Source organism: Rhea pennata, chromosome 26, assembly GCF_028389875.1.
Source record: "Rhea pennata isolate bPtePen1 chromosome 26, bPtePen1.pri, whole genome shotgun sequence".
Taxonomy (NCBI): domain Eukaryota; kingdom Metazoa; phylum Chordata; class Aves; order Rheiformes; family Rheidae; genus Rhea; species Rhea pennata.
In genome coordinates this window covers 3,642,266-3,667,883 of record NC_084688.1, presented here as the reverse complement: position 1 = coordinate 3,667,883, position 25,618 = coordinate 3,642,266, and the positions used below count along the sequence as shown (strand labels likewise).

The window sequence follows — 25,618 nt, the reverse complement described above, 5'->3', positions numbered from 1 at the left end:
GAGTAACAGCTGCTTTTATTTCCCACTGCTTGATATGAGTGCTTATAAGAAGCAACACGAGCTGTTTGTAGATGCAAGATTAGCTTTTAGCTTCGTGTCTGTGGTATTTCTATAGCTTCCATTAGCGGGTATCTGGGCATCTCACATCTTTAATGTATTATTTGTGTTTTAACCTGTTAAAGGACCATGCTGGATGAGAGAGGACACTGTGTTTGCCCTTGCCACCACCTCCAAGGCATTGGCTCCAGCAGAGGAATGTGCTGTTACAGATAGGAACTGAGCAGTGGAGAGGCAGAGGGACCTGCCCCAACTTGCTGAGAAAAACCGTAGCAGAGACTAGGGGCCCTGCAAAGTGTGATATTCTTGCCCTGGCAAGCCAAGAGGCCTTGCTCTCGCTGTCGTATGCAAAGTGCAAGCTTTGTGTTTGAGCCTCCAGCTTCTTCGCAGACTGGAATGACACCGTAAATTAAAACCAGAGAGATTGTTGCAAAGAGACAGACAGAAAGCGAGCAGCAGGAAAAGGCAGAGAGAAACCAGAGAAAGAACATGAGTGCTGTGAAATCCAGCCTTTGAAGTACCCTCGGGAGTAGAGACAGTGACCTATCCCTTTGGAAACCTGTTCTGTCTGTTTAGGATAAAATAGAGCTGATTTATATCCAAACAGGTTGGAAGGATGCATTTAGCAGGTGTAGCTGAAATCAATGTGCTTCTGTGCCCTGCCAGCTCCGCTGGTTGAAATTAGCCCTGGGTACAAGTCCTTGACGTGCAGTGGTGAGGGGCAAAGGGAAGGAGGGTGGATTCACACCCTAGGCCGGGCTGTTGGTGTAATCTTTACGTGCTTGGCTGTTTGGGTGTCCTGCAAGGCAGGACACAACTGCTAAGCAAAGCTATCCTGAGGACGCCAACCACCAGCTCTGTTTGTCCAGCTGCCCAGGTCTGTTTGCTGCTCCACCACTTGCTTCTGCCACCAAAAAAGCCCTGTGAGATAGTTTTAACCCCATGGGCATTTTTAAAAAGCATTTGCAGACGCTCGCGAGCGTCCCCACATGCAGAGTGGCACGTCAGGGCCGGAGGAATCTAAATGCGTCCCTACGTCCCAAGGCAATAGTCAACACTGTGGCCCTTTATAGTCCAGGCGCTTTACTCCAAGTCTAAGGGGCTCTGAGGAGAGGTAAAAATAACCCCTCAGCCCAAGGAGAGCCTGCGGCCGTATCTCCTCCGCCTGATAAGACGGAGACTCGTACCAAAGATGGTCAGGGTTTCGGGGGAAGTCAGCGCCGTCCCTGTGAAACAAAGAGGCGGACGGAGCCAGCGCTGGTGCCAAGGGGTTATCAACAGCTCAGGGCAGGGCAGCAAGACCAAGGTGAGGCTGAAGAGGACGGGCTGCACTCCCTGAGAGGAGCAGGAGGCTGAAGGCTGTCAGGGAAGGCAGATGGATCCTCCACCGGATCCCACCATTTGGGCAAAACGGCTCAAGGCGACCTGTTAGCCCGGCAGGTCTCCATCTCAGGGAGGGGGGAAAGTGCTGCTCCACGACCCATTCCGCTGGGTGTCTCGGGTCAGGGAGCAAAGCAAGCTGTGCCTGTCAGTGCCGGGCTGCTCACACCCCGAAAGCAAACACCTGCAGGTCTACCCGAGCGATTACAAACTTGAAAATACGCTATGTGGGGCTGCCCGGGCACCTGGCCAGGGCTGGTACCATGCAGCTTCAGCGCCCACGGGCGGGAATGGGGCCGAGAGCCCGCACTGGGCGCCGAAGGGCTGCCCAACTGGTCTAAAGGCGGGTTTTTAATTTGATTTAACGTCGCGGGCGCCGCAGGCCTAAGGCAGCCCGTGGCCGGACTCTGAGCGAAGTTACCGAGCGGGCCGTACGCGCCTCAGCGCCGCCCCGCCCCGCCGCGGCGCTCGGCAATCTCCGGCCGCGCTCGGGTGGTTCCGCCGGCTCGGGTTCTTCCGCCTCGCTGACGAGCGGGGCTTTCCCAGCTGTTTTCCGTCAGCGCTCGGCTCTTTCCGCCGGCACGTTCGGGTATTTCCGCCAGCGCGTTCGGGTGTTTCCGCCGGCGCGTTCGGGCGGCCTCGGGCGCTTGGCCGGCCTCGTTCCTTCCCTCCCCGCCGCCTGCCCCGGTAACGGTCGCTGGGAGTTTAAATGAGCAGGGGCCGGGCCGCGCCGCGCCGCCGCCGGGACGCGCACTGAGGCGGGGCCGCGGCCGCCGCGCTCCGGGCTCGGCGAGGAGGCGGAGGTCGGCGGGAGCAGGATGACGGTGCTGCAGGAACCCGTCCAGGTACCGACCCCGGGCGGCTCGGGCTCGGGCTCGCCGCCGCGCTCAGGCCCGAAGGCCCGGCCCGGCCTGGCCTAGCGGGGGCAGCCGGCCCCGCCGCGGCGCTCCGCAGCCCGCTCGCCGCGGGGGCCTCGCCGCCGCCCGGCCCTCTCTAGTGGAGGGGGATCCCCGCTGCCCTCGGCCCGCTCCCGCGGTCGAGGAGGGGGCTGCGGGCCTCGGGCTGCCCCTCAGCCGCCGCCGGGAGCGGGGCCCGGCCCGCAGGGCGCCCCGGCGGCTCTCCGCTGCCGGCCTGGGCTCCTCTGCCCGGCCGGCTGGGAGGCCCCAGCCCCTGTAGGGCTGCTGAGCTTCCTCCCTGCTCCGTGCGTCCTCTGGGACGGGCTTCCCCCGCCCCGAGGCGGGGGGCTCGGTCTCTCTGGGGGGAGTCGGCCTGCCCGCAGGAGGTGTCGGGCTCCCGCAGCCAAGCGTGCTTCCAGAAAAGGCCCTTCTGCATCCCCCCACCACCCCTCAGATCCCCTGGGAGACCTGTTGATTCTGCTCTCTCCATCTTGCTTACCTGTCTGCATTTGCTGCTGTTTCGTTTTGAAATGCTTACAGTGTGCTTGGCTCGCTACGTGTTGTGCAAATGAAGGACATTCCTTATTTCCCAAGGAGTTAGTATCTTCAGACTGATAAGAGACCTAGAAGAGAAAATAATGTAAATGTCATCGTTTCCCTGCCATATTTTAGTGTAATTGCAGTTCTCCCAATCGATTTTTCTGCTCTTGTTTTTAGTCTTCCTATCCAAAACACAGGATTCACAGATTAAAGAAGTTGCTTCCTCTTTCCACTTTTCCTATAGGCACATCACTTTAACTAGCCTTTCTGAAATCTTCTATTAACCACTCCTTTTTTTTTTTTTTTTTTTGATGCTTCCTTTTTTAGGGGGGGGGAGGGGGGGCTTTTTTGACACTTCCCTTCCCCCCCCCCTTGCTATGTTAAAAACTTCTCACTGTAAGTGTCTTGCTAGTATAGGAGTTGTATACTGTCGTGAACAGAGTGAAATCATTGCTTTTGGCTCTTCTCTTTTAATGAGAAGATGATGAGGGAGAAGAAAGACTTCTTCTGTGAAAGATCGCCCTGCTGCCTTGAACCTGTTTGTGCAAGATGGTGGCAGTGATGGTGCTGCTGCAGACCAGGGGTTTGTGTCCTTGGTGCCATTGCTCTGTTGGTCTGCTCTGAAAGCAGCAGTCAATGGGGTGCTGGAAATGCTTTCTGCCACTTGGTCCATCTTCTGCAGTGGTTGTACTCAAGCTGTTGCTGTTATGCTGGAGCTGGACTGCTGTTTTGCAACAGTTGGGTATTCTAGGAAAACATGAGACTACAATAGAAAAGGAAGCGAGAATGCACATTTTGGAGTGAATGATGGGAAAAAACATCTAATGCTTCCAACACTGTGCTAATTAGTCTAACCAAGTGGAAAATAATTTGTTATTCTGAGACTTCCCTGGCAGAAATGTGCAGGCTTATTTTCTTTTAGAAACAGAAAGACCTATATAATAATGTTCTCTGTACTGAAGCTCTTATCAACTTGGATATGATTTGATGGGACTTTACTACATTTAATACATCCACTTTGACTTCATTTACTTTGAAATGCCAAATAATTCTTTGGTCAGTGGTTCTACTACTGTCTGCCTTGCTGTTACTGTATTCTGACAGCAGTCCTGGTTCAGCTTAGGCTGTGGCTTTGGCTCCCTTGCTTTCAGTGGCAGGGAAGTAAGCAGTGCACCCTCCAAAACGAAGTCAACATTTGAGTTCTACCTGATTTGCTGGTCCTAAATGTGCTTGCTCCTTTTCTCCCCTTTGCCCCCAACAGCATTTTTATTTACTTACTTGCTTCCTGATTCTCTGCTGGTCATCTGACAGAAGCCCGGCTGCCTTGGTCACCTGTAGTCCTTCTTGGGAATGGATATGGGCATTGGTGTGGGGATTGGGCTACTGTATTACAGCAGCCTTCCAAGCTAGCTTGTGTTTGTTTTGTTACTAATGTAATGTCCAGCAAGCAGTCTCCATTTTGCAGTATACATTTAGATTAAGTCAGTTGTGTCTTCGAATTTCAGTTTTAGCTGGAGACCGAGTACTTATCTCTGGTTTTCTGTTTCTATGTGTTTTAACAATACTCTTATAAAAGTTGACAGTGCTTCTCTTTTTTTGTCCTTGCAGAGATTTCTCCTGTCTAGTTGTCTGTTCTCTCCCAGGCTTGCAGATGTCTATGGAGTTTGTCATTCCAGAAAAACTGTCATCTTTTAAGTCTGATATGAAAAGTGTGACAGATAAATAATGAAATTTCTGTGTGTATATTGCCTGTAAATGTTGGGTCTTGAGTATTTGAAGTTCCTGTCCTGTAAAGCTTCTAGTTCACTGCTAGACTGCACATGTACATATACATGCACACCCTTAATATGAATAAAAGTGCCAGAATTTCAGTAGAGAACAGACATCTACTGTACCTCCTGATGTGGTCAATTAAAATTCTTCAACTCAAAGTCATTTATTCCATGTGCTGAGAAACAAATCAGATGCCCTTTAAAATATTTCTGAAAAACAACCTGAGAAGTAATGCTTTTCTCAGGCTTTAACTGTTCAAGGTAGTCTGCTGTGGTCCACTTGAATGATGCTTGAATTCCAAGGTTGTGTTTTTGTTATGGTTGTAAACACACTGTCAGTAGCTCAGTGTTGAGTTATGTAATGGGCAGACTTTCTGTAACTAGTAAATGCTACAAAGGTTGCCACTGAAAGCTCTCTCCTCCCCTCTGCTCACCCTGAACAAGTCTTAAATTGTGATAGGAAGCGACTGCTGGGCATGTTAATAGGCTACAAAGCTTTGAACGTAATTTCCAAGATCAGGTAACTGTCAGTAGAGAACCTCAGTCTTTGAGAGATCTTGGGTTTGACTGCAAAGTGACACTTGAAAAATGCACAGAATTTTCTGGATGGAAGATGGATCTATCTGGATAGGCTTTTATTTTCTTTCTTTTTTTTCCTCTGAGGATGCTTTGCCACTGAGCTGTAGCTGGTATGGTAGCTCTGGAGTTTCCTATTCACTTTGCATTTACAAGTTAATGCATTATGCTCAGTAAAATGGGAAACTAGGACCTGGAGGTTTATCTGCTATGGAAAGCATGTTAAAGTAAAATTTTGTTGAAATGCGTCAAGCTGCCCTCCTGTCCATAACTGGTTGCAGTATCTGTTCTCAAGGCTACAAACAAAGTTCTCAAGTGCTTTGCATTTTCCTGAGGAGACTTCTTTGGGTCTGAATTGACAGATACCTTGTAAAAATCTAATGACTACCATGGGAAAGAAATCAAGTTGTACGGTTGTATTGGATAGCCCTGCTCTAAAGTCTTTGGAATTAAAAATAGTTTTCATTGGATAAATGGCTTCAGAACTTTTGCTTCAGATCACTCTTCATGGTGTTCAGTTGAATTTTGTTTTTTTGTTGTTGTTGTTTCTGGGTTTCCTTCAAGTATGCTGGAATTCATAGGCTTAACAGTTGCCATGTGTGTGCCCAGAAGTCTCCCAGTTATCTCAAAGCCACTAATGCTGTATACATGCAGTGAGCTAGAACAAACTAAATTACTGCTGTGTGAAGAATTGACATTCCTTTTCAAAATTTGCTTCCTAAAAGGTTCACAAGAAGCTTTTTTTTTTTTTTTAGTTTTTTTTTTTTTTTTAGTTTGAGACAAAGTTGTAATTTAGACTTCTGTGGTTCTCATGGGAATCAATTACTGCACAGGTAATTGATTCCCTGTCTCCTTCCTTTCCTCTTTCTGTCCTTGTAGGACAGTATATGAAAGGATCTGGTCTTCAGAGTTTATCTTTTGAAGGCTCGATTCCAAGTTGCACCTCTTTGATTTCAAAATGACACTTATTGTATAACACTGACTCTGCCAGTTGACTCTCTGCTTTCACAGGGACACTGCTTAGCAGTGATTGTTTGAGCCGTATGTTGTATAACTTCATCTATCATAGTCACCTTAGGTAAAAATCACTGGTGTCCTGTCTTAGCTTTAGCAAGATCATGTATCTGGCAACCTGCTCTTATTTGAGAATTTGAACGATGTTGACTTCACCACCACCACCCCCTGGCTCATACCTTTGTCTTGTAAGCATGCTGAGTTACCACCACGTAAAGACAACTGTTTTTAACCTGAAGACCGCACAGCCTGGACAGGTTCATCCAAATGTCTGTTGTGACTCACTAAAGGAAAGGAAGAGCTTCTGAATGTAAGAGCAAAAGGAAACCTTGGAGCTGCTCTGACTTGGATGTGGTCTCAAAGATTTTAATATCATCCTTCTGCTTTGTGCTTTCTATGCCATGCTGTCTGAGGGGCATAGAGCAATATATGGCCTTGCAGCTTTTTCAGGTGAAACAGAGTAATTGCTTCAGGCAGACTCTGTGGCTGAAGTTGTCTTAAATGTGGAATACAGCCAGAGGGAAATAATGATCACAGTAGAATACTCAAACTAAGAGAATTCATTTTTAAAGACTTTCACAGGGGCTTAAAAGTACCTGTTGGCTTTTAAATACAGTGATAGAAGAAAACAGTGACCTCTGTAGAGGTTTTGTATATAACATTCTGTATAGTAATTAGATGCTCTGATGTGTACTGTTCATAAAGACTGTGTAGGCTTCCTGTGAGGAGAACTTGCACAATTTTCACAGCCTGAGTTTGTCAAGTTTGCGTTGGAAGTGGCAGCATATGGTACATGTAACTTTATGTGACGCTGGATTTTTTTTTTTTTTTTAATAAAATTGGCCCTTGCTTTTCCTGCTGGGAATAGCATTACTGGGTGCTATATCATTAGCTCTGGAAGAGATGAGTGTCTGATACATTATCAGAAGCTTGCTTCTGTTCTTGTCTCCAGTTGCTTATAAATACTGGAGAAATATTAGACCACAGAGCTTTGAGTTCATAAGTTCAAATCTCGTTTGGTTCAGTAATGACAAAACTACTGCAAAATGGCTGTTTGCTAGCGTATGGGAAACTGCTTTGGAACTCGAGCAAGGCTGCCAGATGGGAAGGAATTGCAGTGCTGATACCAATCCATCTCTCCTCAGAAAACAAACCCAGATAAGCGAGCATGCTGCAGATTTTAATAGGTGGGGAAGAAGGACCAAACAGATGTGAAGGGGGTAGGGTGGGAAAAAAGAACTTCTCTTAAAGATTAAGTTTTAAATCAGATCTGAGGCAAATTACCTGTTCTTCTGCTGGACAGCTCTCGCTTTTTAACTCTGCATATAATGACAACAATGCAAGCTGCCTTAAATTAATTGTATACATCGTTTGTATACACTTGACTTGCATTTCACTGGAACACCACCATGTTTTGAGTCCTGATTACTAACATATCAACCCCAAACTCTAACTTCATCCATGAAAACAGAAGATTAGTGCTAGTAGGCAGATAACTGTTTTTGACCAGATCTGGATGCATGAGCAAATCGCAGAAGTCACTTGCCTTCGTGTGTGTATGTATATATCTGTTTGTCCATCCCATTGCATTTGATGCATTCTGATGTGATACCGCACAGTCTTAATCATGGCAGGAAAGAAGTGACTGGTGAGCAGAGACCCACACAAAACATCACAACAAAAAGCAGTAGAGCGCATTCATCTTGGTTCTTAAAGGAACACTGATGTCTCCTTAAGGAAAATACTGTATACCTAATATACTTAATCAACGGCAGTCTGCTGTTGACAGCCTTGGGCCCTGACATGACTCCCAGTCCTTGTTGGTTTTCTGTTCGTCATATCTCATAAGACGGTTAAAATGAGTTTGTGCACAGTGTCTTTTAAAAACGGATTGGGTACCATGGCTTACTTTTTTCCTTTTAATTCAGGTACTGCAAAGAGGTAAGAGCAAAACCAAATCCTCTCGTAACCAGTTGAGGGATGTTTTTATTCTCACTTTTTTGTAATATGTTATAATTTGGTGGTAGTTTGCAATAATCCATGCTCAGTTTTGCACAAGTCTGAAACTCAGTAATGAGTGGAAGTATTCCCCACTATTCCAGTGCATGTTGGCTGAGGTTTATAGATGATTGTGTATAGTAACAAGTGAGCATGAGTTATATTCTTAGACTGTTAATGGCACTTATGCTCAGTTAGAATTTTAAATCTCCTTACTAATACTTGAAACTGTTTATTTGTTTTCTTGTCTTACAGGCTGCTATATGGCAAGCGCTTAACCACTATGCTTACCGCGATGCAGTATTCCTTGCAGAAAGACTATATGCAGAAGGTGTGTACTTTGCAAAAGTGAGGTTGATGTTTTTCAATTTTGATTTAGGATTTTAAGTCTCTGATGTTAGACTTAATTTTTCAATCTAAATGTTTTTGTTTTTACAATAAAACCACCTTTTGCAGGAAAAGAAAAATTAGGCTTGGAGTCAAGTGCTTAGTGTGATGTTTACAGTGGTCTGTTATGGCGTCAGATGTGGGGGAGTTGTGGGGTTTTGGGGGGTGTTTTTTAGGTTACCTTAAGATTACTTTTTTCCCCCCGGGGGGACTTGAGGATAGATGTAGTACACAACTTGTATAAACTTTCTTGGTATTGTAAGCTAGCTTCACCAGTAATCCTGTTATCATATTTTGATTGGTGTGATACCTGAATGAAAGTCTTGTGATGAGACATATGTATGAAGTAAAACTGAGGTGGTTAGAGTGAGAACGTAAGATGGAATAGATGCCTCCAATTCTATTCTTGTTAATTGTTACTTCGTTGTAATGCTGCCAGATCTATGATGTGTCTTGGGTACTAAGCAGGCAGCACTAACAGAAATCTCTACTTTTCCCTGGTCTTTCAAAGACCATTTTCTTGTGTTCTAGTTTTTTTCTTATCTCTTTCTCTATGGCTTCAGATAAGCTTTTTTTTTTTTTTCTTTTTCCCTACTCCTTTCTACATGATACTGATACTCAGCTTTTCTTTTTTTCCTTTCTATTTTGAAAGATATTATCCCCTAATCACTAACATGGAAAATAATACCTTAAGTTGAAAAATACGCATTTTAATTTTTTTCATGGTCTAAACATGCTAAACAAAATTTGAGCTTACAACACTGAAGTATTTCATCTGTTTCATACTCTAAGTCTTATACAACTAAATATTTCACTTTCAACAATATGTGGCCTGATGTGGCCATAATATACTACTTAACACTGGAAGCACACATTTAACTTTTGAGAAGTAAGGACTTTCTTCCTCTTGCCTTGGCAAGATCACCCAAGAAATGTGGGCTCTTCCATCTGATGCTCAAACGTGTAGAATATTATGGGAGTCTTAGGGTTGCCATCAAGGTGTATATAAAGGAAGTAGTTTTTAGGGATGACAACAGTGCGTTATGAGATACAGGAAAATGCTAGAAGGAAATTACCAAGGCTGTAGAAACAAAGAGAATCCCCTTTTTGCCAAAGCCAAGAGAAAGTACATGGCCTGATTATACTGATGTTATCTTTGGAGTGTAATACTCCACCAGAATACTTAAGCTTTTTTTGTGTTTTCTCAGCACTGCTATCCACCAAAGTGCAATTGCTTGGTTTATGTAATTAATTACTAACAAAACATACAATCTCTGGTTAAAATAAGTAATTGTACTGCAGAGCAGAAGCTACTGAACCTGAATACAGTGATTCTATAATGGCCATGAAAACTTTCCCCTGAAAAGATTTTTTTTTGTCCACCTGCAGTTAGTGTCTTTGTGGGAACATGTGGCTTCATAGTTTTTCAAGGATTCTTGAAGTGTGTTACTGTGAAGTGTGTTTGTAGATTAAAAAAAAATGATTTAACAAACCAACTCTTATTTTTGATTGATTTAAATTTTTTATCTTTTATTTAAATGCAAAATTTAGTTAGTTTTCAATATAGCAAAAGACTTGAGCAAGCTACCTGAATGACTTTTGTACAACATATTTTATATAGAGATTTTTCTGAGGAGTCCTACATAGCTAGATGAAGAAGCATCATAATTATATGGTGTTTTTAATAATTCCATCTGCATGCTAGTGCATTCTGAAAAGCATACATTAATGTTCATTTTGAAGTTGTAAATTGCTTGCCTTCATAGGCATCCTTTCTTTGAAGTAAAATAGCTTATTGCATGTCAGTAGTTTGAGAATAACTTTTAGGAAGTAGGGAATAGGGTAAAACACCATAGCTGTATGTAATCACCAAAAGACATGACAGTATTTCACACAATCCCTAGCTTAACAGTAGAATTAACATATCAGTATGGTTCTCTGGCATTTTAATTTCCAGGTTCCAGTTGTGCAGTAAGGTTTTAAAGTTGCTTCAGTGGTTAGCTGCTGTCTGTCACTTATGCTGTAATCACAAATAAGATCAGCAAGTCTGATCTTAGTCTTAAATAGGAGGCCAAGTCAAGTTCTTTGAATATGTCAGGTACTGCAGTGGAACATCCTCTTACTGCCATGGAAGAAATGTTGAAATAGACTCGAACAAACCTAAGTACTTTCGGGTTTTGTCAAAGAGAAATGCTTCCCTCTTGATTACTCTAGCTTTCAGTTTAGGTAGAGATTATTCTTCCTGAAGATGACTGCTTCATTCAGAATTTAGAAACCTGTCAGGGCTAAGCTTGGAGAGGATTTCCAGGAGAACTTGTCCTTATCACCGCTTCCTTACATAAATAAAGCATCTGAATGGTAATATTAAGCCATGTGCCCAAAGAAATGAATGGGGTAGACAGCAAAAGGACTAGATTTAATGTTAGAGGTAGAGGTGACTAGAAATTGATCTGCTTTAGTAGTCATTAATATCATAAAATTTGCTTTAATAAGTCACTTAAAAATGTAGAGTCAAGATTTTTCAGGAAAAATAACAGAAGTAAAGTAGAAATGGAAGGCCATTTGAAATTGGGATTAAAGTTGTTAATTAAGCTACTTTGGCTGAAATTGATCCTCTCTGCTTAAAAATTCTGTTGCTTACTGATGGACAGTGCTGTGCCAGTGTTTCTGCACTGCTCAAGCCAATGCAAAGTGTTACTAGGAAATGTTTTGTGGTAATATTCTGAGCCAAGTCTTGCTGTGGCTAACAAGTTGTTAAAATACTCTGTTGTAATGGGAATAACAGCTTCACTTTGCTTGACTTGCTGTTATTTTAACAAGTTGGCAAGTCACATCTTTTGGCTACCCAATCTAAATGATCAAAGTTCTCTTGCAACAGTAGATGTTAAAAGTTGGTCTGACTATACAAGAAAATGGCATGTTGAAGTTTACCCTATGCTGGAGGAAATACATTTCAATCCTAAACACAGGTACTTGGGTTTTTGCATCTTATAGTTAGCTGTCTGTTACCCCTAGATTGCTTGTATCAAAATGCTTTTTAAAAAAAATGATTGTTTTTCTCCTTTTTGTTGTTTTTTAGTACATTCAGAAGAAGCACTGTTTTTATTGGCAACATGTTACTACCGCTCAGGAAAGGCATATAAAGCATATAGGCTTTTAAAGGGACATAGCTGTACTACTCCACAGTGTAAATACCTGCTTGCAAAATGTTGTGTTGACCTCAGCAAGTAAGTAAACCCTTTATGTTATGTACCAGTGTTGCAAATGCTTTTTGTTTGTTTGTGCTTCTCTTGGAAGCTGTCATGTTGCATAAACTAGTAATTCATTAGTCCTTCAAATCTAAGGATTATTATAAGTACTTCATTTTGCTTTCAGATATGGATCTAATGAACATTAGCCCATATTGCAGAAACCTCTAAAAGGTATTGAATAACTTACAAAGGAGTTATCAAACTCTGTAGGGGGAGAAAAGTTGATGCTGAGAAGACTGAATGAGACCAATCTGAGAAGTGTTTGTTTTGATTTTGTGTATCTGATACTTTTTTTTTTCCTCCTAATTGTTATCTTGACTTATTTCATCAAGTGTTTCTAGTGTGAATTTAACAGGCCAGTAGCCATAAAACATTAAACTTCCTTTTCTTTGCCTGTTACTTACTAATGGAGGAAAAAGTGACATACAGAAAAACCTTGAGTCCACACCCAAAGATATATGCTGTTTTCACCATCAAAATCAACTGTAAGAGGGACATAGCAGTGTCAAGGGATCTTGCTTGTTCTCTGGAGTCTAACAGCAAGTACATCTAAATTACATTGTTCAAACTACAGACCCTAATACCGTGAGAGTTTGGTAATGAGAGTATTTCATGTCTATGTAGACTCTTCAAGCTTTTTAAAGCTGAAATGTGGACACAATGTATGGCTGAGATGCAGGAGTGGATGAGGGTGCAAGGGATTTAAATTAAAAAAAATATTCAAAAAATTTGAAATACCGTGAGGTTCTTCCCAGAATTGTAAATCTTTCTCTATCAAAGAGCTTGTTGTTAACAAGTCGCCTTCTTTCAGCAACAAAAAAATTAACTCCTTAAGAATAGGAAATAGGTGGAGTTTGATGCAGTATGATGTGATTTGTTTTGCAGTATTTGTGATCCTACCCACAACATGTAATCAAAATGCAGGTCATCTTTGAGAGGTAGCAGGAAAAACTTTAAATCCTACCCCCCCCCCAAAAAAAAAAAAAAAAAAGTCCTTTGACATCTTTGGAATATTGGGGATATCTTGACTTATTGGGTTTCTTTTGATGGTATTTTAACACTTTTGGAGTTACTAGGATACAGGTTTCTCTGCAGCTTTTTCTTTTGAGATGGAAATCATGTTAATGCTCTATTTGGAAAAGTCCCTGTGGAATAAGTTTGAAACTGGTCATTCTCTTTCTCCTGCTTACAAAGTCTGGTGTGTGTATAGCTTCTGAACAGATTTCATTTAGAAGTGTGAGATTTAAATATACATATATTTTCTTTAGAAGTTGTTAAATTTAACTGCCACTGGCATTAATTTAGTTACATCTGTATAAATGTGCTCATGTACCTTATTCTTCTCATGGGAATGGTCTATACTGACAGAAGCATCTACATACCAGTGTAACTTCACATGGAGGGGAGAAAAGGAGATGATTTGTTCATGCAGGTTGCTGTTTGAAATGCCAGAAAATTTTCTACCTTCCCCTCAAAAAAGGCTGTTAAAATAATTTTCAAGCTTGATAGTGTGACACATCCCAAGTGAGCAGCGTTGCTCGCTGCAGGTAGAGTAGATATAAGCAAAGCCTCTCTTCTCCTTTTTGAGCTCTTCTCTTGTAAAAACCAAGGCATTAAAATATAAAGTTTGTGCCATATCCAAGTACTGGATCTGAAGAACTGAGTGCATGGAACCTTGCAGGATGCATTTGTCACCTGATTTGACTTGATTTCCTAATTGTTGCCTTAGCTTGTTACTAGTAGCCCTTCAAAAATGAAGGGGCTAGAGGATTTCTCTTGCAAAAATCATCTTACATTACGTGTTTCTGTTTTTAGAGTAGTATGATTGGTTACTCCCACAGCCCAGCAGAGATCTTCAGTCTCAGATTGTTGCATCCATCCATGTTACTGAAAGAAACAATCACTAAAACTCACTTTTTAGGAGCTAGTTTGGACACTATTTGAAACTTCAACACTGACAATGCATTTCTGTTTTTGTTTGCAGCAGGGTGAAAACACTGGACTACCAATACTGTGAGCCTTGTAACCCCTTTAAACCTCTTGTTTTTTAAAAAGGCTCGCAGAAGGAGAGCAGATCTTGTCTGGTGGAGTGTTGAATAAACAGAAAAGCCATGATGATATTGTTACGGAGTTTGGAGACTCTGCATGCTTTACACTCTCCTTACTGGGACATGTCTATTGGTAAAGTTGCTTTTCTTTTGTCTGTTTAAAGCATGCACTTTGATTTCACTACAGCAAACCTTAGCTAAGAAACTTTTAGTCACCACTAGGTTCAGCTTTCTCTGGGTTACAAAACTTGAACAACTTCAGAATATAATAGATGCAGGTAGATTATTATGGAAGCTGAGTAACATGGAACGCAAGCATAGTTTGTTTTTCAAACAGAGCTTTTGAGTGCTTGAAAATATAAAGACTTCTTTTCCAGGCTAAGCATGCAACCCAAAAGTAACTTTTAATAATTTGGGGCTTGTTCTGCATTCTTTAAGTGAAACTCTTAAGGTCTATTCCTCAGTGTTACCATTTCAATTTCCTGTATCTGTTCTAAAGATTAATAGCTCTGTTCTTCAAATGAAAGTTTTTTTTTCAGGAGTTTACTAATGCCTGTCAGAAAAACTTTACGTATGTGAAGTGTTTTGCTGTTGCTTAGGGACGAGAAAAGTTTTCGTAAATTTGAACAGAGATTAATTTGTATAGCAATAGAGGATTTATTGGATTTTTTTTTTTTTGTAGTATACACTAGCATTTAGGTACGGTAATTTTAGGGGGACTGTAAATCTAAATGACTTTCATCTGCCTCTACGTACTTCAGATAACTTGAAAACAGCTCTATATTGCTGTGTTTCTGAGGCTTAAAAAGTTAGGAATGTTGTTGTGGTTCTGAACGTGTTTTTGTTTTTAGCTCTACTGGAAAGCTATCTTGAACAAAAGTGCTGTTCTTATGTTTCCCTTAACTGTTGCATTATTTTTGCAGCAAGACGGACCGGCTTGCCAAAGGATCAGAATGTTACCAAAAGAGCCTTAGTTTGAATCCTTTCCTCTGGTCCCCTTTTGAATCGCTATGTGAAATTGGTAAGTCTGCAGAACTGCTTCCCTAGTGAAGGTGTTTTCTATGTTTCTGCGTATGTCAAGTTTTCTGATTTACTATCTCCTCATGGGAAGGTTTATTTTTACTTATGTCAAGAACTTGTAAGAAAAATGCCCGTGGTATTGTTTCGGGGAGCCATAATGGATTATAAATAGTTTGCTTGTCGTTAGAGCTCTGTCTGACTTTCTTCAATTTTCACTGTGTAAATAAGCATTACTGAAACAGTTTTACATTTTTGTATTTAACAGTACCACTTGTTTTCTAACCTACAGTTAGTATATCCTTAGGAACCACAGACTGCTTCTGAGAATAACTTTAAAAAGCAAGTGTTATTAATAAAACTGATTGCCCAGTTGGCAGTGGAAGAACATTACTGATTTAGTGTAAGGGAGTTTAAAAATAATGAAAAGAAAACATACTCGTTTTAAAATATTTTGTTTACTGTCCTCCTCATTTCAAGTCTCGTCTTCAGCATGTAGACTCAGGAATAACTCTAGTTAAATCTCCTTCCAATCTTACAGGTGAAAAACCAGACCCTGACCAAACGTTTAAATTAACATCTTTACAAAACTTCAGCAGCTGCCTGCCTAACACTTGCACAACAGTGGTATCTAATCACAACATATCCCACAGACAGTCTGAGACTGTTCTTATGGAAACGCCACAAGACACAATTGTAAGTTTTGCTAAAATTTTTGGAGATTTAAAGCAGTCTTCACAGTTTAAGTGAATAATACTAATTAGAAACTACACTGCAAGAATATCTTACAGCTGTCTTCCATTTTCAGGAGTTGAACAGACTCAACTTAGAATCCTCCAATTCAAAATATTCTTCCCTGAACACGGATTCCTCCATGTCTTACATTGACTCAGCTGTAATTTCACCAGATGCTGTCCCTCTTGGATCAGGAACTGCCATATTGTCTAAACAGGCTCAAAATAAACCAAAAACTGGGCGGAGTTTGCTCGGGGGACCTGCAGCTTTGAGCCCCCTAACTCCAAGGTAAGGCCTTGAGATGGACCTTCTTTGTAATTAACTCTACTGTTAATATTGTTTGTGATATGAAACAGGAGAGATGCATTTCCAAATACGATGTGCGGCACAAGCCATATTGATAATGTATTGTAAGTAATGCTGCTGAAGTAAAATTTAGATAACTTCAGTGACTGCTCTCTACTCTTTCTTAAAGAAGCCACTGGTATTCTGTGATTAGAAGAGAGGAACTGATTCAGGATGTTGCTTGTTGCAGCATTCACACTAGAAAAGTCTTTGAAGGAATGAGTTTCTCTTCTGAAATAAACTGTTTAATGTGGAAAACTGCTCTAAGAGCTTTTCTGGAAGAATAGCTGTCTTCTGAAAAGAACAGTTAAATATGTTCTTTCCTATATAGTGTCTTATTTAAAGAAACTGCACTGGTACAAACCATAACTTATTTGGGCTGTTCTTGTATTAGTTATTATGCAGACAGGCTAAGAATGTTTTGTATCTTTAGCAGAAAATATTCTTATTCCTAAAATTTTAAAGCATCTTTTTCTGTACAGGAAAATAAATGAAAAGTAAGGTATTAGAGGGTTAACATCAGTCAGTGGGCTAGTTCTGAAACAAAGCTCATTGCCTGGGTCTCTACTTTAACCACAGAATCGGTCCAGTTCTCATAGTCTACTACTCTGACATTTCAACTTTATTTTATAAAGCTTTGGAATCTTGCCACTAGAAACTCCAAGCCCTGGTGATGGATCGTATTTGCAAAACTACACAAACTCTTCTTCTGTGATTGATGTGCCATCTACAGGAGCACCTTCAAAGAAGGTATTTTGCATTGCAATTGTTGTTTTGCGTGACTTCTGCATTGCTATATAATTTAAAGGAAAAACCCGTAATATAAATAAAACAAACCTTGAGTGTGAGCTGGACTGTGCTTGACAGCAAGGAGAACCCAATTTGTCCATTAATTACAAACTTATTTTTGAAATACAACTTGGCTCCATGAGCAACTGGTTACAGCCTCCTTTAGTCATGGAAATGCTCTTGGTTAATTCAGTGGAAATTTATGTATGTATACTATGGAGAATAAAATTTCTGTTCTTACTAACAATTATGTAATGCAGCAAAATAAGGTAGTGTTTACCCGCTTACAAATACAGGTTAGCAAGGTTGAGTCCCTTTTTAATTTGATTATTACAGCAGATCAGGTATCTTCCTGGCAAAATTATTTAGACTCTTAGAAAGTGACAGATAAAATCAAATCCACTGTAGAACAGTCTGTTCTGATGTAACAGCAGTTTCTAAAGCCTCAACACAGTTTTTATTTCGAAAGAAGTCTTATGAACTAAATAAGGCAGTATTTAAAAAAAAAAAAAAAATCCACTCTGTCTCAAGCAAAGATATCAACCTTCTAAGTATTTTCAGTTTATCATGTCACTTTCTTTGGATAGAGAAAAAAAAGGGAGATTAGGTTTTTGTAATCAAGTTTCATAAAGGTAAGCAATAAGCTTCTCTTGCTCATAAAGATAAGCCCCGAGTAAAATATTCTACTAAGAGATCGGGCCTTCCTGGTCTCTCTATGTACAGCTGGCCTATTGTGGATGTTTAGTACTTAATTGTGTTCCCCCTAATCCATTGCCTCTTGGAGGAGGTGCATGAGAGCGTGCATGTCCCCCACAAACATTGCAATCTTGCACTTTAATTGTGGGTTTTAGAGCAGGGTGTATGTCCTTCTCGAAGTCAGAAGGGGGACATATTAATTCTTCCCACTTTCCTGTGGCAAGTGAGAGTGAGGAGTCATAGCTACTTTTTGTCCTCTCCAGTGCACGGGTGCGTGCAGATTGCCTGATTGGAGTCGCTAAGCGAGCGTAAGAGGCAACCTGAGGCAAGTGCTATAAGTTCTATCCATCTGCGATCAGAGAGAATGGACTAGCAGTTATGACTCTTTAAATTACAAAGCCTTCACAACTATTGTGTGTGCAGGGTGGAGTCTGAAGGCAGTCAGAACTTGAAGCTGGCTTTTCTTTTTTTATTTTAATATTCTCAAGAATGACTCTAAACAATATTAGAAGCAAGAGTGAGCGGAAACTCAACTTCTTGCGTGTAGTTCTTAAATTCTGATTTGTGGACCAGTGTAATCAAAATATTACTGGTCATCCATGAGAGCTGACTGATACAATGGTGCTGTTTCAGTTGGCTAAACCTTGTTTAGAAGAAACTAAAAAAAAAAATGCTTTTTTTTTTTTTACTTTGTAAGCAACTGCCATAGTTGTCATAGTGATAATGAGAGATGGAATGTTGATGACAGTTGAAGAACCATTTGTTCCTTGCAAAAACAAAAAAACCTGAGGATATTTCCATATATTTTTAGTAACTTCAGAAGTTGCACAAAGGGATGCTGGTGTTCTATAGGCAGCTGACTTTTAAAAGCTCAACACGATTAAATAGTATTAAAGTTCTACTTTTTGAGGAATTCAACCTTTACCAGAATAAAAGCTGTCAGGCAGATAACATCAACTCTTTTGGAAGGGAGGGAGTCTTCTCAAGCCTGTGCCTGGGAACTCTGGAATCTTGTTGCACAAGCCATTAAGCTATCCTGTCTTCAGGCATCTCATTACTAGCACCTTTACTTTTTTTTTCTTTATGGACTTTTTTGCCTTTGCTCTGTTGGGGCTTCTGGAGGACTGTTTTAGCACAGTGCAGCATGCATTGTGTGGCTGATCCAGCTCCCAACATTTGGTTGCTCAGGACTAACCATTTTTGCTCAACATCCTTGAAAAGTGCTGGCTTGTGATTGATTGTGCACAGATAGAAAGGCTCTCTGAGGTAACGCTTTGGCTGTCGTGCTGTAAGGATAGCATGTTTCAGACAGCGTATTAATTACTGAGAATCTGTGTAAAATTGTAAATGAAATGGCAAAGCGTAACTTTCCAGTGTAGTACTCACTTGCTTTTGCTGCATATTCTAGTCAGATTTTTTTAGTCTTACCTGTGTGCCACGTGATAGATGAAGAACTTCAAGAGATGAAGTTATACTTGCTGCTTTTCTGTTGCTTTGCCAGGTATGGCACAAGAGTACCTAGGGTAAATTTTACTAATCCACACGTATATGTTCTACCTAGCCGTATCCAGATGGCTGCATAAGCAAACTATTAAACACATTGTAATAAATAGCTTAGAATTCTGCACCATGCTCTGCCCAATGTAAATAATTACTTGGCCAATTTTGTTTCTGCTCTTCAAATTACCAAGTTAGAGAAGGTTTAGCGTAGCTGTGGCTAGAACGTGCATGACTTACGGGGGCAGTTTCCTAGGAAACCTTTACATAAATGAATGAAACGTTAGGATGGATCCGAAGGTTTCCTATCTGAGTGGGCAGGCATGCTTGCTGGCTGCCTAAAATGTCCTCCGATACCAAATAAATTGACAGAGAAGGGCAGGACAGTCAAATAATCCATAAACTAGTATTGCTTGTGTTGTCATGCATCTCACTTGTGGGTTTCTCGTGTCTCGGGGAACTCTTCCAAATGGACGTCATAAGCTGAATGTTATGGTGCCTGGTGGAAGCAAGAGAAGATGTTTTAAGCTTTCTTTAAAATGAAGAAAAAAACCTGTCCTTTGAATCCTTTATAGGAGGTCTATGCACCAGACTCTGAATTTTTATCCAAATTTGTTCAGTAGGACTTGGATTCCCAGTCAAGTTATCACAACTCTAAGTTTCTACACGAAAGTGGAGCCAGGGTAGACATCAAAATGTGCATTTTTACTCACAGAAGATAGAACGTAAGACAATGTTGCGGTGCTAAATCACATGCTTGTAGCCTGTGACAAAAAAAAATTCACGAACAATGTGGCTTGTAACTTCTAAAGAAAGCACAATTAACCTAAGCAGTGCTTTCTTGCATTTGTAGGCCAAAAAGAAAAAGCCCTTATGGATGCTTACTGGTCAACTGACATGCAGAATTTGCTGTCCTGTGTTAACTTGGCTGTAGGTCTCTGTTCTCTTTAATATGCTGCATTATGCAGATCCCTTCGTAATGAAGGTTATTTCTGTACTTCTCCAAAGGTTCATGCAGTAATGACTTGACTTGTGAAATACTGATTTATACTGTGAACAGTTATGCTAACCAAGCAGTTGAAATTATCATGAAATCTTCAGGGCAGCGACTGCTTCGGAAGTTGTACTGTAAGGACTTTTGTGAGGTGTTAATGGTGAATAGCTTCTGGATATGGTTGTAACACAACAATTCAAAAAATGCTTTTTCCCTGGTTGTTCCTTTGTACAACTTTCTCCCAGTAGAGAAGGAATTTTAAATCCAGTATCTTCTAATTCCTTTTATTCTTGCAGAAACACTTAATATATAGTTTCTTCTTACCACTAGATGGAGAGATTTTTTACCTTCCAAATAATGAGCATGAAGTTTTCATAAATTTGGTGTTACGGATATTGTACAAGCAGAATGAGAAATACTTTTGATGGATGATTCTGGAAAAAAAAATCTTGTATTGAAATAATCTCTATTTCTTCTTTGTGTAGTGTTTGATAGGCAGAAGAGATTTGGTTAAGAGATTATAACAGACTGAGACTTCTTAGGGATGTAATAACAAACCTGTAGAAACTTTGTGTTATACAGGCTGTCACCAGGATAAGCCAAGCTGGAACAAAATCTGTCTTCTCACAAAGCGGAAATAGCCGGGAAGTCACTCCAGTCCTTGTTGCACAAACGCAGAGCTCTGGCCCACAGACAAGGTAGGAAAAAAATACTTATCTTAGTATACTACCTGTTGCATTTTCTTTTTGAATAATTTGGCTTTTTTTATCCTTTTTTGAATGTTTCTACAGCATTCCTTTTCAGATTAGGGAGGAGTGTGGATGTGTGTGAGGGTGATTTGGAGATTTTTGGGGAGTTGCTGTTTTCTGGGTTTTTTTTTTTTGTTTTTGTTTTCTTTTTTTTGTAAAAACCTCTATGGATAAGGTGGAACCTTGTGCACAGTTGTTGGTTTATTTTTAAATCTCCTTTGCAGTTAAACCATTTCATCGGTAAATGGTAAAGGAACTCAAAGAAAATTCTACTCATATTCTTAATGCAGCAGATTTTTTCCCATCTTGTTGAGATGGGAATACCTGCACTGTAGTGCTTGAGCATTTTTGTTTAAAACAAGTGTAAAAGCTATTTTTATTGAAGGTGGAGCTGAGAAATTTAGTTTTAATATGCCACTTATTTTCAGTACAACACCTCAGGTATTGAGCCCAACAATTGCTGCTCCCCCAAATGCACTGCCTCGGAGAAGCTCTCGCCTGTTTACTAGTGATAGCTCTACAACAAAGGTAACAAACTTCGTGCATTTTGCGAACTTGTGGGTTTTTTCTTACCCATGCCACTGTACTAACTAATAACAACTTCTCTGTATGCATAGCAATTCTAGAGCTTAAGAACTGGCTCTATAATGAGCAGAGATTGAAATACCTGTATTATAACATATCATGACATCATGGTATGTTGTTTTTCAGCTCTCAGGAGTGCTCAACTAAAAGAGTAGGAAGAAAAGTGTCTTAAACAAAAAATATGTGCTAGGATGACAAATGCAGTGGTTCTGCTAGCTGTCAACCCATTTGATAAAGGGACTGTGTTTTCCAGGTATATTTATTGAAAAAAATCACTTGGGGCAGACTTTTCTCCAAAAACAACTTACTGATTTCAGTTATCTGTTACTCAAATGGAAAAGAATACCAAAACGCAGTACTCATGGACCATACATAGGAGATGTGAACATTTGCCACTTTACGCTAAAGGTTTAGCTGTTCTTTTTAGTTACTTTTAAACATAAGCATATAGATGCCTAGTAAAGTGGTTGGGCGCTTTTGTTAAAGCTGCAAACATACATACGTTACTTCACAATTCGTTTGCAAGTTTAGTAATCAGAATTTAAAGTTCTTACATATGTAACTTATTCTTCTTGCTTTCAGGAAAATAGCAAAAAATTAAAAATGAAGTTTCCACCTAAGATTCCAAACAGAAAAACAAAAAGTAAAACAAATAAAGGAGGAATAACTCAACCAAACATAAATGACAGTCTGGAAATTACCAAACTGGAGTCTTCCATCATTTCAGAAGGGAAAATTTCTACTGTCACTCCACAGATTCAAGCTTTTACGCTACAGAAAGCAGCAGCAGGTCTGTTTGAATGTTATCAAAAGGTGGTAGAGTCAAGCAAGCTACGTAATCTAAAAATGTAAACCTACATTTTTGAGATTTAATGAAAAAAATGTTGGTTTGCTCCAGTCTTACTTTTTTGTTGTTCTGGTTAGCCCATAGCTACCACCTCTGTAGAATTACGAAGCTTGGTGAATTAAGTATCTTCCAGTTCACTTACAGTGAACAGGGGAGGAAGTAATAAGAAGTTACTACTTGTAACCAGATATATCTTGCAGGCTGTGGTCCTTCTTAGTGATTAATATTAAAATATTGTTAGGCAAGATCCTTGGAAACTAAGTCAAAGGAGCTATATGTAATTGAGTCTTACTCTCTCTAAATTGAGTTTATATAGTCTTTTTCTCCCTTCCTATATCCCATTTATCTAAAAACAGTCTTTATCTAGTTTGTCAGAAAATCCTAGACAAACTGCCAGTTTCTTTCTTTTGACTCGATAAAGTTTCCAGGCAGCAAGAAGATATCTCCATGGATACCAGACGTGTGGAAACTCTGTTCAGACCTAACAAAATGTTTGAATCATTGCTGTAGATGTAAAATGCTACTTGCTCTGAACTTTGGAGTTTCCCTGTTTGAGTGTTTTGTTGATGGCTTAAAGTCAGTATGCAATTTCCATTACAACGGCTGATGTTCAGAACATTATGCCTAAATTAGGAGTATATAAACTGTTCTTAGGAGCCCCTTGAATGTTTCTCGTAAGAGAATTCAAGAGCAGCAATGAACAGCTGCTGGGATTAGCAGTTTCAAGTAATAAGTCTCAGCATACTTTTTCCATTTTTACTTACTGCCTTTTTTTTTTTCCTAGAAGGTTTGATGAGCCTTCTTCGTGACATGGGGAAAGGTTATTTAGCCTTGTGTTCATACAACTGTAAAGAAGCGATAAATATTTTAAGCCATTTACCATCTCACCACTACAACACTGGTTGGGTACTGTGCCAAATTGGGAGAGCTTACTTTGAACTTGCAGAATATATGCAGGTAGGAACAATATGTAGTTTGTTTGTTTCTATACTTTTTTCAATTTTATTTTGCTTAACTTTTTACAAAATCTGTGGGCTTTCTCAACTGTGAGCTTTTGTGGCTTTCACAGATAGCTGCATAAGCATTTGGTTTGAATAGTAAAGTTATGCCTGGAATGGATTTAAGATCTCGAACCTGGATCGGTAGTCATTCTGCTTTCCTGAAGAGGCTATCTTACGCGTTAGATCTTTTTAATGTTTGTTTCCTCTTGCATGCAATCACAGGGCTGTCCCCCTTGGCTCTCCCTCTTCACACACAGCTGTGCAACTGTTTGTACTGCAATGTCAAATTAAGTCACTGAAACAATTTGGGTTCTAAAACAAAAAACCTAACTCCTTTCCACTGTTTTCAGTTAACGCAGATCACTTCAATGACCTAGTTTCCTTTGTAGCCTCAGAAATTAGTGCTTTGGCACAGCTGAGGTGATGTCTGTGTGGTTCACAAACAAAAGTTGAACAGCTAAGGGGTATCTAGCAGTTTAACTCTTACTACTGTTGTCCTGATGACTGATGTGCTCATTCTCTACAGACAGGTTTCCTTAGAAGTTTCTAAAACATTTCTTTACTTGCTATGAATAGGAGATAAATATGATAGGTTTCAGGAGTGTTTAAGTTGCGCACAAAATCTGATCAGAAATGGAGCATCACTTACCTCATTTAGCTTTTTTTTGTGTGTAGTTTCTTTTGAAAACAGGCTACAGACCCAAATAACTTCCTAAAGCTAGTCATCTTTGCTGCTTTGAGTGTTGTAACCTGTACAAGGAACTCAAGTTCGTGAAATAGATTTCTCTATCAGAAGTACTTCATTAGTCAACTGTTCTTAAGTGTGCTAGTTTCTAATAAAAATGAAGCCCTATTCCGTGCACTGTCATGTGTGTATACCCCTGTTCTCATCTCTGCACTGTCAGTGTTCACTACTGTGATTCTCATGTCTTTTTTCTCTACTTAACATGTGCTACAGTGTTGGAGGGGTTTAGCACTCGATGTGAATACAATACTTGAAGTCTGTTAGAATGGCTAATAAACATAATTGGCCTGTACACATAGGCTAAATGTTTTTCTTATTTTTTGCTGATAGCTTTTTCTGCCTTGCTTGTGCACTGCAATAAAGACGGTGTAATCTGAGTCTACCAGTTGGGAAAGCTGGCTGGATTTCTGCCTGCCATAGCTAGATGTGGGGTAGTCACTCCTTCATTTGAAGAGGAAGTTCATAGCAAATACCACAAGAAGTTCAAGAAAATACCACAGGACCACAGTAGTTCTACCTAGTATACTTATTTACAAAGCAAAGAGAATGCTCAGTTTGGATGTATGGTGCTTCCAGTGTTGACCTATGTGTTCTGCTTTGGTGAGTTGATTTTTTTTTTTTTTAACCCTGATTTTCTGTTCTTAGGCTGAAAGGATATTCTCAGAAGTAAGGAGGATTGAAAACTACAGAGTAGAAGGCATGGAGATCTATTCCACCACGCTGTGGCATCTGCAGAAGGATGTTGCCCTTTCAGTTCTATCAAAGGATTTGACAGACATGGACAAAAACTCACCAGAGGTATAAAATGCTGTTATGTTGAATGGGAAGAGAGTAACTGTACGTGGCAAGATCAATGATTCAGAACAAAACTCAATTCCAATCTAGTTCAAGAGTGTTCTCACATGAGAACTGCACGGTAAAACTGGAAAGGGAGGTGGCAGGATTGCTTGTTGTACTGGTGAGGTCTGAAATGGCCTCTTAGAAGCTACTTGGCACAGGTTGAAACCTCTTATGTTAATGGTTATTTAAATTTGCATTGGCACTATTCATCGAGGGAGGCCAAGGATCAGTCAGTCACTCCTATTGCATGGGGTGTTACCTAATTGATTTGAGAACTGCAGATCTTTTCCTGTTCTGCTACTGCTGGCGTCTCATGATAAGGAATTCTGTACCACTTCTTAATTGCTTTAGTTAATTCACTGGCGCTCAAAACATAGCCTAAATTTCTTTGACATAAAAACATGCAGTATTGTGTTCAAAAAGGCCATTGAACGAAAGGGTGTATGGCAGTACAAAGAAATGATATACGAAGTCAGGCGTCTTTTAATGAGTGCTGCGGTATGAGTAATAAAGATATGTCTCTTTATAAACGTTTGCTTTAACCTAGTTGAGGAAGCTAGGTTCTAGTGGGGTTTGTTGTTGGAAGAGAATCCTGTTCTCTTCTTATTAGCTTGTCTACTAGCAAAAAGAAGCAAACCTTTGAAGCAGCTGGTCTGTAATGTGCAGCAAGATAGTGTGGAGACAAGAATGCAGATGCTAATGTGAGCAGTGGAGAACAGTTGTGGGGACTGACAATGATGCTGGCAATTTGGGAATGCGAGGGACCACAGGCTGCAATGTCCTTACAATCTTTATGTTGGTTGCTGAGCGGGTGGGAGAGGAGGTTGCTGCTATAATTGTCACGCTGCAAATTTCAAAC

At 40.4% G+C, this 25,618-nt stretch overlaps 1 protein-coding gene across 6 annotated transcripts in view; it reads left to right on the top strand.

The window, feature by feature from the left end:
* The first annotated feature begins 2,199 nt into the window (after window positions 1-2,199).
* The window catches only part of CDC27 (cell division cycle 27), a 31,822-nt gene continuing 8,403 nt past the window's right edge, over window positions 2,200-25,618 (top strand). For 4 of the 6 annotated variants that reach the window (XR_009960799.1, XR_009960798.1, XM_062595463.1 and 1 more), the window contains exons 1-13: window positions 2,200-2,282; window positions 8,489-8,564; window positions 11,700-11,847; window positions 13,927-14,052; window positions 14,843-14,940; window positions 15,478-15,632; window positions 15,745-15,959; window positions 16,652-16,766; window positions 20,575-20,690; window positions 21,170-21,269; window positions 21,909-22,116; window positions 22,958-23,130; window positions 24,565-24,717. Coding sequence is in view for 4 of the 6 variants with exons in the window: in XM_062595463.1 (XP_062451447.1) it covers window positions 2,256-2,282; window positions 8,489-8,564; window positions 11,700-11,847; window positions 13,927-14,052; window positions 14,843-14,940; window positions 15,478-15,632; window positions 15,745-15,959; window positions 16,652-16,766; window positions 20,575-20,690; window positions 21,170-21,269; window positions 21,909-22,116; window positions 22,958-23,130; window positions 24,565-24,717 (1,710 nt within the window). In the remaining 2 variants the exon portion in view is untranslated. The remainder of the gene's footprint in view (window positions 2,283-8,488; window positions 8,565-11,699; window positions 11,848-13,926; window positions 14,053-14,842; window positions 14,941-15,477; window positions 15,633-15,744; window positions 15,960-16,651; window positions 16,767-20,574; window positions 20,691-21,169; window positions 21,270-21,908; window positions 22,117-22,957; window positions 23,131-24,564; window positions 24,718-25,618) is intronic. The other 2 variants (XM_062595464.1, XM_062595467.1) reach the window with 1 other exon arrangement.